Source organism: Colossoma macropomum, unplaced genomic scaffold (assembly GCF_904425465.1).
Source record: "Colossoma macropomum unplaced genomic scaffold, Colossoma_macropomum, whole genome shotgun sequence".
Classification (NCBI taxonomy): domain Eukaryota; kingdom Metazoa; phylum Chordata; class Actinopteri; order Characiformes; family Serrasalmidae; genus Colossoma; species Colossoma macropomum.
The window spans coordinates 164,449-177,291 of record NW_023496051.1 but is presented as its reverse complement, the minus strand read 5'-3'; the positions used below and the strand labels follow the sequence as shown (position 1 = coordinate 177,291).

Sequence of the window (12,843 nt, the reverse complement as noted above, 5' to 3'; positions counted from 1 at the left end):
TTCCCCGTTCAAATGCTAGATGGAAATACAGACCTTCTGACTTTTGCCTATAGGACTTAAGGCCTACTCACACTCTGATTTTCACAGATGAAAAGAACACACATCAAGACATACGGAACTGCGATGCTGCGTGAATTATATAATCAAATCCTGCCCTATTTTCTGTGTTTTGTGTTAAAATCAGGCTGAGTAACACTGCATTTATATTGCTCTGGTGCGTTGATGCACATGAACACATTCCTCCCCTTCAGTTGGCCGCATGTGGGTGTTACAAGGAAGTTCCTTCTAAAATCCAACAATCCAATCCAGTAGTCTTGATAAGTCAGTATTTATGGATATGTAGTTTATTCATGACAATGTTAATGGGATAAGACCCAAAATATATTAAGGCATACTCGAATTTCATTACCAATAAGTTTGGAGATTGTGCTACTTACTTCGTTCAAAAATTTTGCAAAAACACACTCCCAAATACAATGCAACAGGGTCCCCTTATACATTATATTGCCAAAAGTATTCGCTCGTCTGCCTTCACACGCATATGAACTTGAGTGACATCCCATTCTTAATCCATAGGGTTTAATATGATGTCGGCCCACCCTTTGCAGCTATAACAGCTTCAACTCTTCTGGGAAGGCTTTCCACAAAGTTTAGGAGTGTTTATGGGAATTTTTGACCATTCCTCCAGAAGCGCATTTGTGAGGTCAGACACTGATGTTGGATGAGAAGGCCTGGCTCACAGTCTCCGCTCTAATTCATCCCAAACGTGTTCTATTGGGTTGAGGTCAGGACTCTGTGCAGGCCAGTCAATTTCTTCCACACCAAACTCGCTCATCCATGTCTTTATGGACCTTGCTTTGTGCACTGGTGCACAGTCATGTTGGAACAGGAAGAGGCCGTCCGCAAACTGTTCCCACAAAGTTGGGGGCATGAAATTGTCCAAAATCTCTTGGTCCACTGAAGCATTAAAAAAGCATCCTTTCACTGGAACTAAGGGGCCGAGCCCAACTCCTGAAAAACAACCCCACACCATAATCCCCCCTCCAGACCCAGACTCGTCCATCGGATTGCCAGATGGAGAAGTGTGATTCGTCACTCCAGAGAACACGTCTCCACTGCTCTAGAGTCCAGTGGCGGCACTTTACACCACTGTATTCGACGCTTTGCATTGCGCTTGGTGATGTAAGCGCAATGGCTTAGATGCAGCTGCTCAGCCATGGAAACCCATTCCATTAAGCTCTCTACACTGTTCTTGAGCTAATCTGAAGGCCACATGAAGTTTGGAGGTCTGTAGTGATTGTCTCTGCAGAAAGTTGGCGACCTCTGCACACTATGCGTCTCAGCATCTGCTGACCCCGCTGTGTCATTTTACGTGGCCAAACACTTCGTGGCTGAGTTGCTGTCGTTCCCAATCGCTTCCACTTTGTTCTAATACCACTGACAGTTGACTGTGGAATATTTAGTAGCAAGGAAATTTCACGACTGGACTTAGAATGGTGGCATCCTATCACTGTACCACACTGGAATTCACTGAGCTCCTGAGAGCAACTCATTCTTTCACTAATGTTTGTAGAAGCAGTCTGCATGCCTAGGTGCTTGGTTTTATAAACCTGTGGCCATAGAAGTGATTAGAACAGCTGTATTCAATGATTTGGATGGGTGACTGAATACTTTTGGCAATATAGTGAACATATGACATTTTATGCAGGTAAGATTTGTGCCTGAGTGCAAACAGAACTGTACTCCTGTTCTGTAACTTCGACCTGGAGATCCTTGGCACCATGGCAGTCTTTTATAACCTGAGGATTCTTTATACATTTGCACATTTTTAATATAGATGAGTTATTAGATTTTTTTTGTGAAGGGGTTATTTATAGCCATTTGTTCAATAGTGGTCATAGTTTCTAAAACTATGAACTTCAACATCTCCGAAAAAGTTACTTTCAAAAGCCAATTTTTTCTTTAGAATCTTCAAAAGATATTAGGGTCCAGCCAACATAGAGGTTTGAAACTTTTCATCATTATAATAATCTCTTTCCAGTATGTTACAGAATCTCTGTAAGAGAGGAACACCCTATAAATGCATATGCAGTGAAGCAAATGTACAAAAAAGCAGCTCCACCTCTTTCAACTTATTACAGGGTATTTTTTAATAAATCGCAGGGGCCATTTTTAAACATGAAAATGTTAGTAAATCTGCCCCCTAATTTGTATTTTCATAGGGCCCTTGGCTCATGGGAGCACTAGGTGGCTGCCTGTCTTTGCCTAGTGCTGCACTTCTAACAAGTTATTGCAATTGTTAGAAGTTCCAAGACCTATAATGTGTCTTAATGAATGCAATTTCTGCTTTCAGCAACTGCCTCCTTCCAAAAAATTAATAAACAATCTGAAAAAAACATTAAAAATGACCGGGATTACAACAATACCTTTGTTGTCCAGTAATATATTGGTGCAAACTCATAATTTCTATCATGCTAAATTATTGGAGTCAGCTTTTAGCAGTCATTGATTAAAGACTGAATGAAAGATAAACAGCAGATCAACAGCAGGTGAGACGCAAAGATATGAAAATGTTTGTAGTTGCTACAGATGTTTTATTGTTTTTTTTTTTATATAAACTACTTACAGAATCAATCTGTTGACAAATGAAGCATAAAATTACTTACGGTGATATGTTTTCTGTAAAAGGTGAAAGCAGATGAAATGTATACTGTAGGTTTACAATATTTACAGTTATGAAAAAAAGAGTACTCACAATCTCACACACAGTACAGAATAGACTAAACATTCACTAACATTTATTCTGGTGGCCCCCAAAGCATTACACTAAATGAAAAATGTGCGTTTAATAAAGAACAAACGAAGGTAAGAAAAGGTATCTAAAATAATCTAAATCAATAACACAAGGTTACACAACAAGATTTACATATAAGGTGACGTACAAGAGATTCCCCAAGATAATCTGAATCATTTAAGTTTTAACACTTATTTATCAACATAATACTTCAAAATGCCAAATAAAAGACTGATGAGGACAGAAGAGCAGTCAAACTTTGCTCATTATAATATGGTTGCTGTGTTGGAGAGGATGGAGCTTGATGGTTGGTGTAGTTTCCTCTTCTCATGTTTGTACTGTGCTATAAATTGAAGTCTCACTATTCCTGCGAAAATATAAATGTTGAGAACATATCACCAATGTTCTTAGAGAAAGTGTTGAGAAATGTGTATTTGTTTTATTTGTTTATTTGTTTTTTTTTTGATATGCTGAAATAAAAATGCTTTAACTGGTTTATGCACTTCACACTGTCAGAACAAAAATTTACTGTAGAGGCACATTTTTGTTCATGAAGTTAGAAACAATGCAAATGAACCCTCAAAAGTACAAAAATGGTCCCACTGTGTACCTCAAATGAGTTTTAAAGTACACTACATTCACATTCCCTGGGGAAAAGCCACATCTGTATTTTTCAACTACTTAACATTTTAAAATAGAAAAATAAAATAAAAGCCTAAAGTTAGTATGGAGCAATAGGGAGTTAATGTAAATTGTAATGGAATACTGTACAATAATGTTCCATATCTAAAGGCACTGAAGACGTAGTAAGACCCAAAACCTCTTTAGTTTGAATCTACATTAATTGGCCATTTTGTTTTTTTTTATTTTTACTGAATTTTCTCCCCAATTTAGTCATCTCCAATTCCACAAGTTAGGACTCCCCCAATCACACGATACTATCAACGCTAGGAGGGTGAAGGCTAACACAGGCTTCCTCCGAGACCTGTGAAGCCAGCTACCGCTTCTTTTCGAACTGCCGCTCACGCAACGTCATTGGACAGCTGAACGCGCTCGGAGGAAAGCGCCAACCGTCAGTTCTGATACGTCAGCTAACAGACGCCTGCGCTGACTAGCATTGTGTTGAGTGATGGGGGGGCCATCTTTCCCACCCAGAGATCGGGCCAATTGTGCTCTCTTGGACTCCCGGCTACGGATGGCTATAGAATCACCAGGGTCGAACTCTACAATCTCCTGATGATAGGGCCAACACTTAGACGGTTGCGCCACTCGGGAGCCCCTCATTTTTATCAGAAACACCTACCTCACTTCCTACTCATATTTAGCAAGCCAAAGTTTCTCAGTAAGGGTGCGCTATTAGCTTCTATGAGCAGGAAAGAGAGAAAACCTCCGCAAACCCAGAATCGTTTTGTGACTATCCTACATACATTGGGGAAATACATATTCAACATTTCAACAACTTTTTTATTAAACATATTTCTCATGTTTCATATGAAATTTAAAACTATACAGCTAAGGAAATCTTAAAATTTAACCAAATAGAAAACCAAAACAGGCTCATTAGAATTTGTGTACAAGTTCTTTAGAGGATTTAGAGGTTCAATATTCATAATAATGTATTTGTCTCTGTGGCAAATTTGCAATTTATTTCTTGCCTACATGTCCATTTAGACAAAGAGGCAACAACAGTCCACCCCACTCAGCCTGCCACCATACCCATATGCACAAGCCTGCAACATGTTGGCTGTTTACCGACTATGACCCTCACCCACGGTGTCTCAAAATGAATCCCACCCACTAATTATTTAGCAGACTACGTGGGACCTGTGGGTGACCTCACCTTGTACAGACTTATACTCTCAAGAATTCTTTTCTTGAAAGAAGGTAGAAATAACTGGATTTGCTAGAATTGAGGTGTCATTCTTTGTGTGTGTGTGTGTGTGTGTGTGTGTGTGTGTGTGTGTGTGTGTGTTCAAGGCATGCATAACTGATCCATTTGCTTCCTCACCTACTGAACAGCTCTTGGTTTGGAGAGTTTCACTGTGCTGTACTCTACTTCCTCTTCTTGTTTAAGAGCGCCTGACCGATGGACAGTAGAGTAGAGAGGCACTTCCTGTGCGTGAGAGCGTGTGAACTGAATGCTGGAGTACTGAACTTCATCCCGATCATCTGAGGCTGCTGTCTTTGTGGGGTCAGAGGTCATGGCCAGGTCTGAGACTTGATCATACACAGGAACAGAGGCATACTGAGAAAAAAGAGAGAGAGAGAAAGAGAGATACACACATAATGAGATACTGTAACCAAAAAAATTTGGTTAAGCTGGCAGTTCACTTCAAATGACAAACGAACTACATGAAATCAAACTACAGCCAAATCTGCTGTTGTAAGTATTTTTAAAAAGAACTTGGTGTAAGTGTTTGACACTCCACACTGCTATAGGCCCACTCCGTGTGGGGACATGGCCAAATGTGTGACATGTCAACCAGTCACATGAAGCATGTTTTGTGTCAAGTTGTCTTTTTTGTTTGAAGTATACCATCAACTGTGGGAGCCCAAAAGCAATGTTTAATTTTTGCACTTCTGCCTGGGTGGGGAACTGAACCCTAATTTCCAGGATTCAGGGTTGTGGTGTTATCCACTACACTACTGATTTAAAAAAAAAGTTTAGGAAGTTATTACTGCCCCATACAGTCACATTATTTTTAGTTGTTGTTCAAAATAGCCATATTATGAAATATGTTGTTTTCTTATTAAGAGATTATCTGTGCTTACAATTTCAACAGATGTGGATGCGGGCATCTGTAGCAAGTTGGAGCTGACTAATTTTGAAATTTTCATAGGTGCTCAACACTGCACAGCATGCAAGAGGATGAAGCCCATAGAATCTGACCGACCTACAAGCTCTGTGCTCATGGCGAGGCTGAGTCAATTGGGCCCAACCAAAAGACATCTCAAACAATGGTGGAAGTAATACAATATACAAAAGGGCACTGGTGCAGTCTGGGACAGACAGACATTCTGGGGTCTGTCTGTGCACATGCTTGATTAGACGTACCTCAGTAAAAGTCACATTTCTGCTGTCCTCTTCACTCCTGCTGCTGGAAGCTGCTGCTCGTCTCCTGTTGGAATATATACAGATACAAAAATGTTATCACGATAAGCAAAATTCATAGTCATTCATGTCAGAACATGACAAACACTCACCAAACAGTGGAACACTTCACAAATCTGTCATTGGACAGTGGGAGAAAGTGTCTGATTCGCTGTTTTTATCAGCTGGAAAAGCATGGCTGCAGTTTTTTTAATAGTCATAATTTAAGAAAGAAAACAGATTATTTTTAGCTGTCTTGTGACGAGCACTCGGCTTTCCCATTACAAATGCTAAACAAGTGGCCAAAAACAGTGCTAAACTGTTTAGTTTCTCAACAACGTCAACGTTAGTACGAACAGCAAATATTAGCTGATTCGGCACGTCAGTGATGGATCACACCGCCTTACTGCCATCACTCCTACCACATCCATGTCAGAGCATATCACAGTATTCAAACACCAGCTAGCGACGACTGGGTTTCTCTATAATATCATAGTAGTTTGAGGAGTGAACCGCAATATATCAACACCAATCAAATGGAGTCCTCCTTTCAGGTACGTTTAAACTGAAAGCGGTGCTTTTGTGTTTGATCTACAGTATCATCAGTTCGCCGTGCTATGTGAGTGACGGAGCGCTGCTTCAAGTTAGCCAGCTGTTAAAAACAGCTAGTCTGGGAAGATAGCGTTTTCTCGCTCTCCAATGCCTCTCACCACCAGGGCTGTCGCTAGAACGTGCAAGTGTGAGAATGGTGTATTATATCGAAAATTTACCGAACATGTTGTATCACTCTATTCAGGAAAAGTTATATCGCTATAATTATCATTATCGTTTTATCGCCCAGCCCTAAATCAGACTGTGTAATATCTTAAATGTGGTTTCAGCATCTTACCTCATGCACAGACAGATAGTGATGAATATCAGAAGCAGAACCACAGTGACCCCAAAAGCTGCATATTTCACGGCTGTGTAATCTGCAACTGCAGAAACATCAACATGTCACAAAGGTGGGGGGAATGTCACTGAAGTATTGCAGTCGATATACAGAGGAATGTGGAAGCAAGAAGAGATGCTGCATAAAACTGATCCAAAACTGGCATTATTATCAGTAATATTTGTTTTTGTTCATTGCAAACTGCAAAAATCTAAAGAATTCAGCAAATAACATACATGCTGTAACTGGCCATTCTGATGAGTTGTATGATCCAAATCTGTTCTCTGCTTTACAGAAGAAAAGTCCCACTTCTCCAGCTGGTAAAGTTAATCTGCTGGAGTTTCCAATCAGTATGACATCACTTCCTGTCTTCTTGAACCAGGTGTAAGAGCTGGCAGGGTTTGAGTCACTGACACACACCAACGTGTCCGAGTCTCCAGATACATTTGTTGATCTGGGAGGGTCTGAACAAAATAGACTCAACAAGTCACTGAACTGTCCAAAAACACAAAGCATGTAGAATTATAATGTTCATACCCCCTTTAAAAAATTCAGCAAAATGTAATATGCTAATGTCTGGAAATGAGTGAACTGAGTGTGTATTAAAGCCTTGCTCAGACCTGCCAACCTGTATGCATGTTGTATAGCAGGTATGCATTTAAGCTCAGCAAAAAGCCGGTAATGCCTGTGCGTTCAATTGCACGTGCGGTAGTAAATCTAATACTGTGTTCACATGTTTGTGGTAGACAGACGACAGCAAACAGGACGTTCCATTATTTTCAACGGAGCTGCAAGGGAATATTCTGCCACCACAAACCACAGTGATGAGCGGAATGCTCCATCATACGTTCAATTTTCCCAAATTCTGCTGTCGACCGCTGTGGTGGAATAAACCAAATGTTGATTTTGTTGGAAGCCGAACATCTCGTTAATGTATCAGACAAACCCAGTGTTATAAACCAATAAAAGAGTGCAGAGCATTCTCCTGACTTTTTCCACCTTAAATAAACGATCTAATAATGCATTAGAAAATAGGCTACAGCCCATTCATTCCCCTCTCCTCGCTCTGTCTGGCTGGTTTTACAAGGGTGGATGGTGCTTTTAAGTTTTTTTTAGAAAGGTAAATGGGCCGGGGGTGGATGTAGAAAGTTGAAACTGTGAATTAATGTTAATACAGACCAGCCAACCTTGGGAAAATATTTAACGTTAATAAGATTAGCCTAACGTTACGTAATTTGCAAGCTTTTGCTTGTTTAACAGGCATTTTAGTTGGCAAAATTACACTGCCCGTGTGTCACAGAGTGCTAAACATGACTCATAGTGCTGTATTCACAATTATTATTGCAGCCAAACCTGTAATTGCAATAAGAGGAGCAGATGTCAGAATGAAAAAAGCGAGGGCACATGCTGCAGAAATAACATTACCTAGAAAGTTACCTAGAAACATGTCAGATGAGGAGGACACTGAGAGAGAGAGAGAGAGAGAGACAGAGAGAGAGAGAGAGAGAGAGAGAGAGAGAGAGAGAGAGAGAGCAGAAGACATGGTCAAAGTTCCAAAATTTGAAGTGAACGTATGTAAAAATGCTCCCTGCAAGTCAAAAACTAGGGATTCAACTTCCTCTAAACTGACATCAGATTTTACACATGCCCACAAACAGCTGTCTATTCCTAAATGTAAATATGACTTTTATTAAATGAGTTCTTCTCAAGAATATATAATTGTATTGTTTTCTTCATATCGAATTCACATGCTGAATAACTAAATTATATGGTAATGAGTGGGGAAATGTGTGCTAAGTGAAGTGGTACAAAGGAAAGTGAACTAAGCAGTACACTTGTGCTACTCAAAATATTTTCCCAAGGTTGGCAGGTCTTAAAAGAGATGTCACAGTGTCCCCACTCTGGGGAGACTTTACTTGGACTGTTGTGTGCTGCTTGCCTGTGCACTGAGCTCCTGCTTGTGTTTGTTTGCCCCAAATAAAGCTACTCTGCATGTGCATCCTGCCTTAATGGCCCAGGTTTTTGGTACAGTAAATCACACAAATGTTATAAGTGGACCACAAGTGAAAAAATAAAATGTAAGAAAAATGTAGCATACAGAAATATTACTGTTCTCAGTTAAACAAAAAAACATGTGGGACTGAAACTATGTGGTACTTACGTAACACATTCAGACGGGTGGGTGTTGAGCTCTGCTGTCCTAGCTGGTTGTGAGCGGTGCAGTAGTAGAGTCCACTGTGCTGGGAGCTGATGTTGGTGATGGTGTAATTCTGGCCTGTTGTCAGTGGTGCGTCTGCAGCTGCTCTCTGATTAAACCAGGAGTAGATGAGAACAGGAGGGTTTGCATCACTGATGCAGCTCAGAGTCACTGAATCTCCCTCCACTTTCTCTCCAGAGGGAATGATCACCACACTAGTGTTTCTAGGAGAGTCTATAAAGAAAAGCACATTCTTACATACAAGTGCTTTTTAAGTTGTTTGGTATCTTGTTTGAGCCACACAGCCTGAAAAATCTGAAGCAGTGAAAACACTGATAGATGACAGATTGAGTGAAGTTTAAAGTGAAGTTCTTACAGACAGCAGGAGAGCGGAGCTTCTCATATGCTACAGCACAGGAGTAGCGGTCTGCACCCACAGCACTGACATACAGATACAGTCCTGTACTGTTTAGGGACTGGTCAGACACAGGCTGCCCATTCTTGTACCAGATGTAAGTGTGGTAGTTAGGCAGAGTGCAGGTGCTGTTACAGCTCAGTTTCTTTCCTCCACTGTCTGTGTCTGACACTGTAACCTTCAGATCTGCAGGAAGTTTTAAAACATGTTTACTGTTATTTTTATCTATAGTATGTTGTCGCACTAAATTAACCTTTTTTGATGATATGCAGCTCTACCTGTGACAGACAGAGTGACTCCAGGTTCTCCAGTGTATTCACCTCCATCAGTGTAGAATCTGAATCTGTATGTTTGAGCGTCTCTCTCTCTCAGGTGAGTGATTCTCATGCTACAGTCATTCTGGAAGCTCTGTCCGTACTGCACTCGTCCCTGATACTCCTCATCCTCTCTCACATCCACAGGCTCAGCACCAGCCTGCTCTTTAATGAACCACACTGATTTAGTGACCTGATTATCAGGGAAGGTGTAGTAACTGCGGATGTCCACTGATGAGCCAATCAGAGCACAGATAGCTTTAGGGGAGTAAGTCACACTCCAGCAGCTCTTCTGATTTGAATTAGCAGAAATACCTGAAACACACAAACTGGATCATTGAAAACTATGTAATAAACTAAAAAAATTAAACTAAAACCACAGTCTGTGATACCAGAACATGAAAACTGGGTGGGCTACTTTCTAAATTCAGACCTTTACACCTCGGACAAAGCTGGTATGAGTTAGATAACCTCACACAGGGGAAGACAGGAATCATTGGTCTAAAACATGGAACGTGCAGGGAGAACAGAATCTCAACTGAACCAACTGCTGTTAAGTGGACGTAGATAGTTCTGCTGTATTTACTAGTGATCAAAAGTTTAAGATTAGGATTACTTGTCATTAAAAATTGTTATATTAGTAAATTTATACAGTGTATTGATATATTAATCTAGACACAAGGAGATATTTAAAAAATGTAATATGTTTCAATATTTTGAATTTCTTTACTACATGAAAAATAATATATTGTAGTACAGAATATGTTTTAAGCTGCATTTTTTAAACGTAGATTTAATCCCTCCTCCTTCATCTGGTGCAGGTTACGGGTGCTGCTCATTTTCATTTTCTTTTGCAATCTTGTAAATGTTTAGCAAATTCTTTAGCAACCTGCACTGACACCTTTCAGGTCTCATTGAATTAAAGTAAAATATTTTCCCCCTTTGAAAGCCAATGTGAAAGATTTAAGTGAGATTTTTGAGCATTATGGAGGATCGCTTGCATTACTCAAGCAATTTCAAGTCATTTTCTATGAGAGCAACCACTGTCAAAATTACAGTGCTCATAAACTTTAGCCATTTTCAAATTCAAGGACTCTTAATGACTTATCCAGTACAAAAAAAAAACCCAAAAATCCAGGACCAAAGGTTAAGTACTCCAGTACTGAATATCCACAGCAAAATGATATGAACCTGAATTAAAGTGTAATATGTTGATGATTTTAAATTAGTAACGGCTTACAAAGATAGAAAGACAGAAGTATGTGCCATTAATGTAAAGGCATGAAAAAGTGTCATGAAAATACAACACAGTTTTTTTCCACATTAAAACTATACACACCAGATGTGTCACGTGTTTTGTTTTTTTTATATATATATATATATATATATATATATATATATATATATATATATATATATATTGTTGCTTTGTCATGCGGTTTCCATTTTGGAAAGTGAAAGGAGACCACCTCATTGGCCACATGTGTAACAAAATAATTTAGCAAACAATTGCTCTGTATAGGCTATTAGAAGTTTCTCTGAACAACAGCAACAGGCTGCTTTAGGAAACAGAGTGCTTGTAGAGTGTAATTTTGTTTTATTTATTTTTTTAATGATTATTTATTATTTAATTCTTTAGTTAATACTTGAATTACAGTGCAGTCATGTCAAATTACATTTTTGGTGTCTTTCTGACGTTGGAGATTCTTGGATCATAATTTTCATTTGTGAAAATGTACCAGTTGCTGGTATGCAGACAATTCATCATCTTGGTTGTCGTCATGCCAACAGCAGAAACGACCATGGTTGGTCACATCATCGGCAGTTCGCATCAAACAGATGGCAAATAAAATTTCACCGTCCAAAAATCGCATTTGTTGTGCAAGATATCACCGTTATACATGTGCTCAAATGAATTTATAGTCATTTGAATAAATCACACAAATAAATTACACAAATACATTGTGTTCAGGGTGTAAAAGCATTTAGACTACACCATAAGGTAACATAAGGTTACCATCCTGTCAGAGAATGGTAATATTTAACATCACTTACTAATGTGCATTAATGTATTTCATGAAATAAAAATAATTACAGAAACTCTTGATAATATTTTCCATGACTTTCAAGTACATTTATTGATCTAATAATTAGATACTGGATTTTGGCTCATTTATTTTGCATGACTTTCCAGGTTTTCCAGGACCCGTACAAACCCTGAAATTAACTTGCTGATTTGCAATTCTTTAAGGATGCTGGGCTTCACTTACACACTGCAGGAGAGCGGTGCCAGCTGTCAGACACCCTACAGGAGTAGCTGCCCTCATCAGATGAATGAGTGGAGTCTAGCACAACAGAGGCTTCATGTGATGCTGTGTATTGTCCATTTCTGAACCAGTAGTAGAACAGATTGTTGCCGAAGCTGCAGGTGGAACTACAGGTCAGTTTCACCTTTCTCTGTCCTGCAGTTTCACGATCCACATCCACCTGCAACTCTACACATCACACATACCAGAATTCTGTAAATTATCTTAAGTTTTGGATACACTAAATGACTTTTAAAGTCCTAACAGTGTGGATAACTGAAATATAGGAGATTACACACTAAACAACCTGGGATCATGCACTACACAGCTGAACATTTGCTGAACAGAACTGAATACACGTGTTCTCCTGTTTTTCACTGCTGTTTGCACTGATACAGTAAAGAAGCAACAGGTAATACATTTTTAGGTGAGGGTCCTGGATGTAAAGATGTGACCAGTGTGGTAGTTTTTGATATACATGCACTCGTGCTTGCATCTTAAACTCCACCAATTTTTCATGATTCCACACAGTAAATCATTAAGATGTAAATAAAGTCCATCAGAGTGGTTTGATGTGAAATGCTGTGAAGAAACTTACCAAGTCACAATTGTTCACATTGGTGGTGACAGGAACAAAATTTTTTTTGAACCCAATTTTCTCCCCAATTTAGTCGTTTCCAATTCCACCCGCTAGTTAGGACTCCCCAAGTCACACACAATGCTACCAACGCTAGGAGGGTGAAGGCTAACACAGGCTTCCTCCCAGACCTGTGAAACCAGCCACCACATCTTTTC

The 12,843-nt window shown here is 39.5% G+C and overlaps 1 protein-coding gene across 1 annotated transcript in view; it reads right to left on the bottom strand.

Moving 5' to 3' along the window:
• Positions 1-4,802: 4,802 nt before the first annotated feature.
• LOC118804556 (sialic acid-binding Ig-like lectin 12) overlaps positions 4,803-12,843 on the bottom strand; it is a 92,329-nt gene continuing 84,288 nt past the window's right edge. The window contains exons 3-9 of the mRNA XM_036565055.1: positions 12,013-12,237; positions 9,707-10,057; positions 9,390-9,614; positions 8,978-9,247; positions 6,775-6,862; positions 5,850-5,913; positions 4,803-5,039 (exon numbers count right to left, since the gene is read on the bottom strand). Of these exons, the coding sequence (XP_036420948.1) occupies positions 4,803-5,039; positions 5,850-5,913; positions 6,775-6,862; positions 8,978-9,247; positions 9,390-9,614; positions 9,707-10,057; positions 12,013-12,237 (1,460 nt within the window). The remainder of the gene's footprint in view (positions 5,040-5,849; positions 5,914-6,774; positions 6,863-8,977; positions 9,248-9,389; positions 9,615-9,706; positions 10,058-12,012; positions 12,238-12,843) is intronic.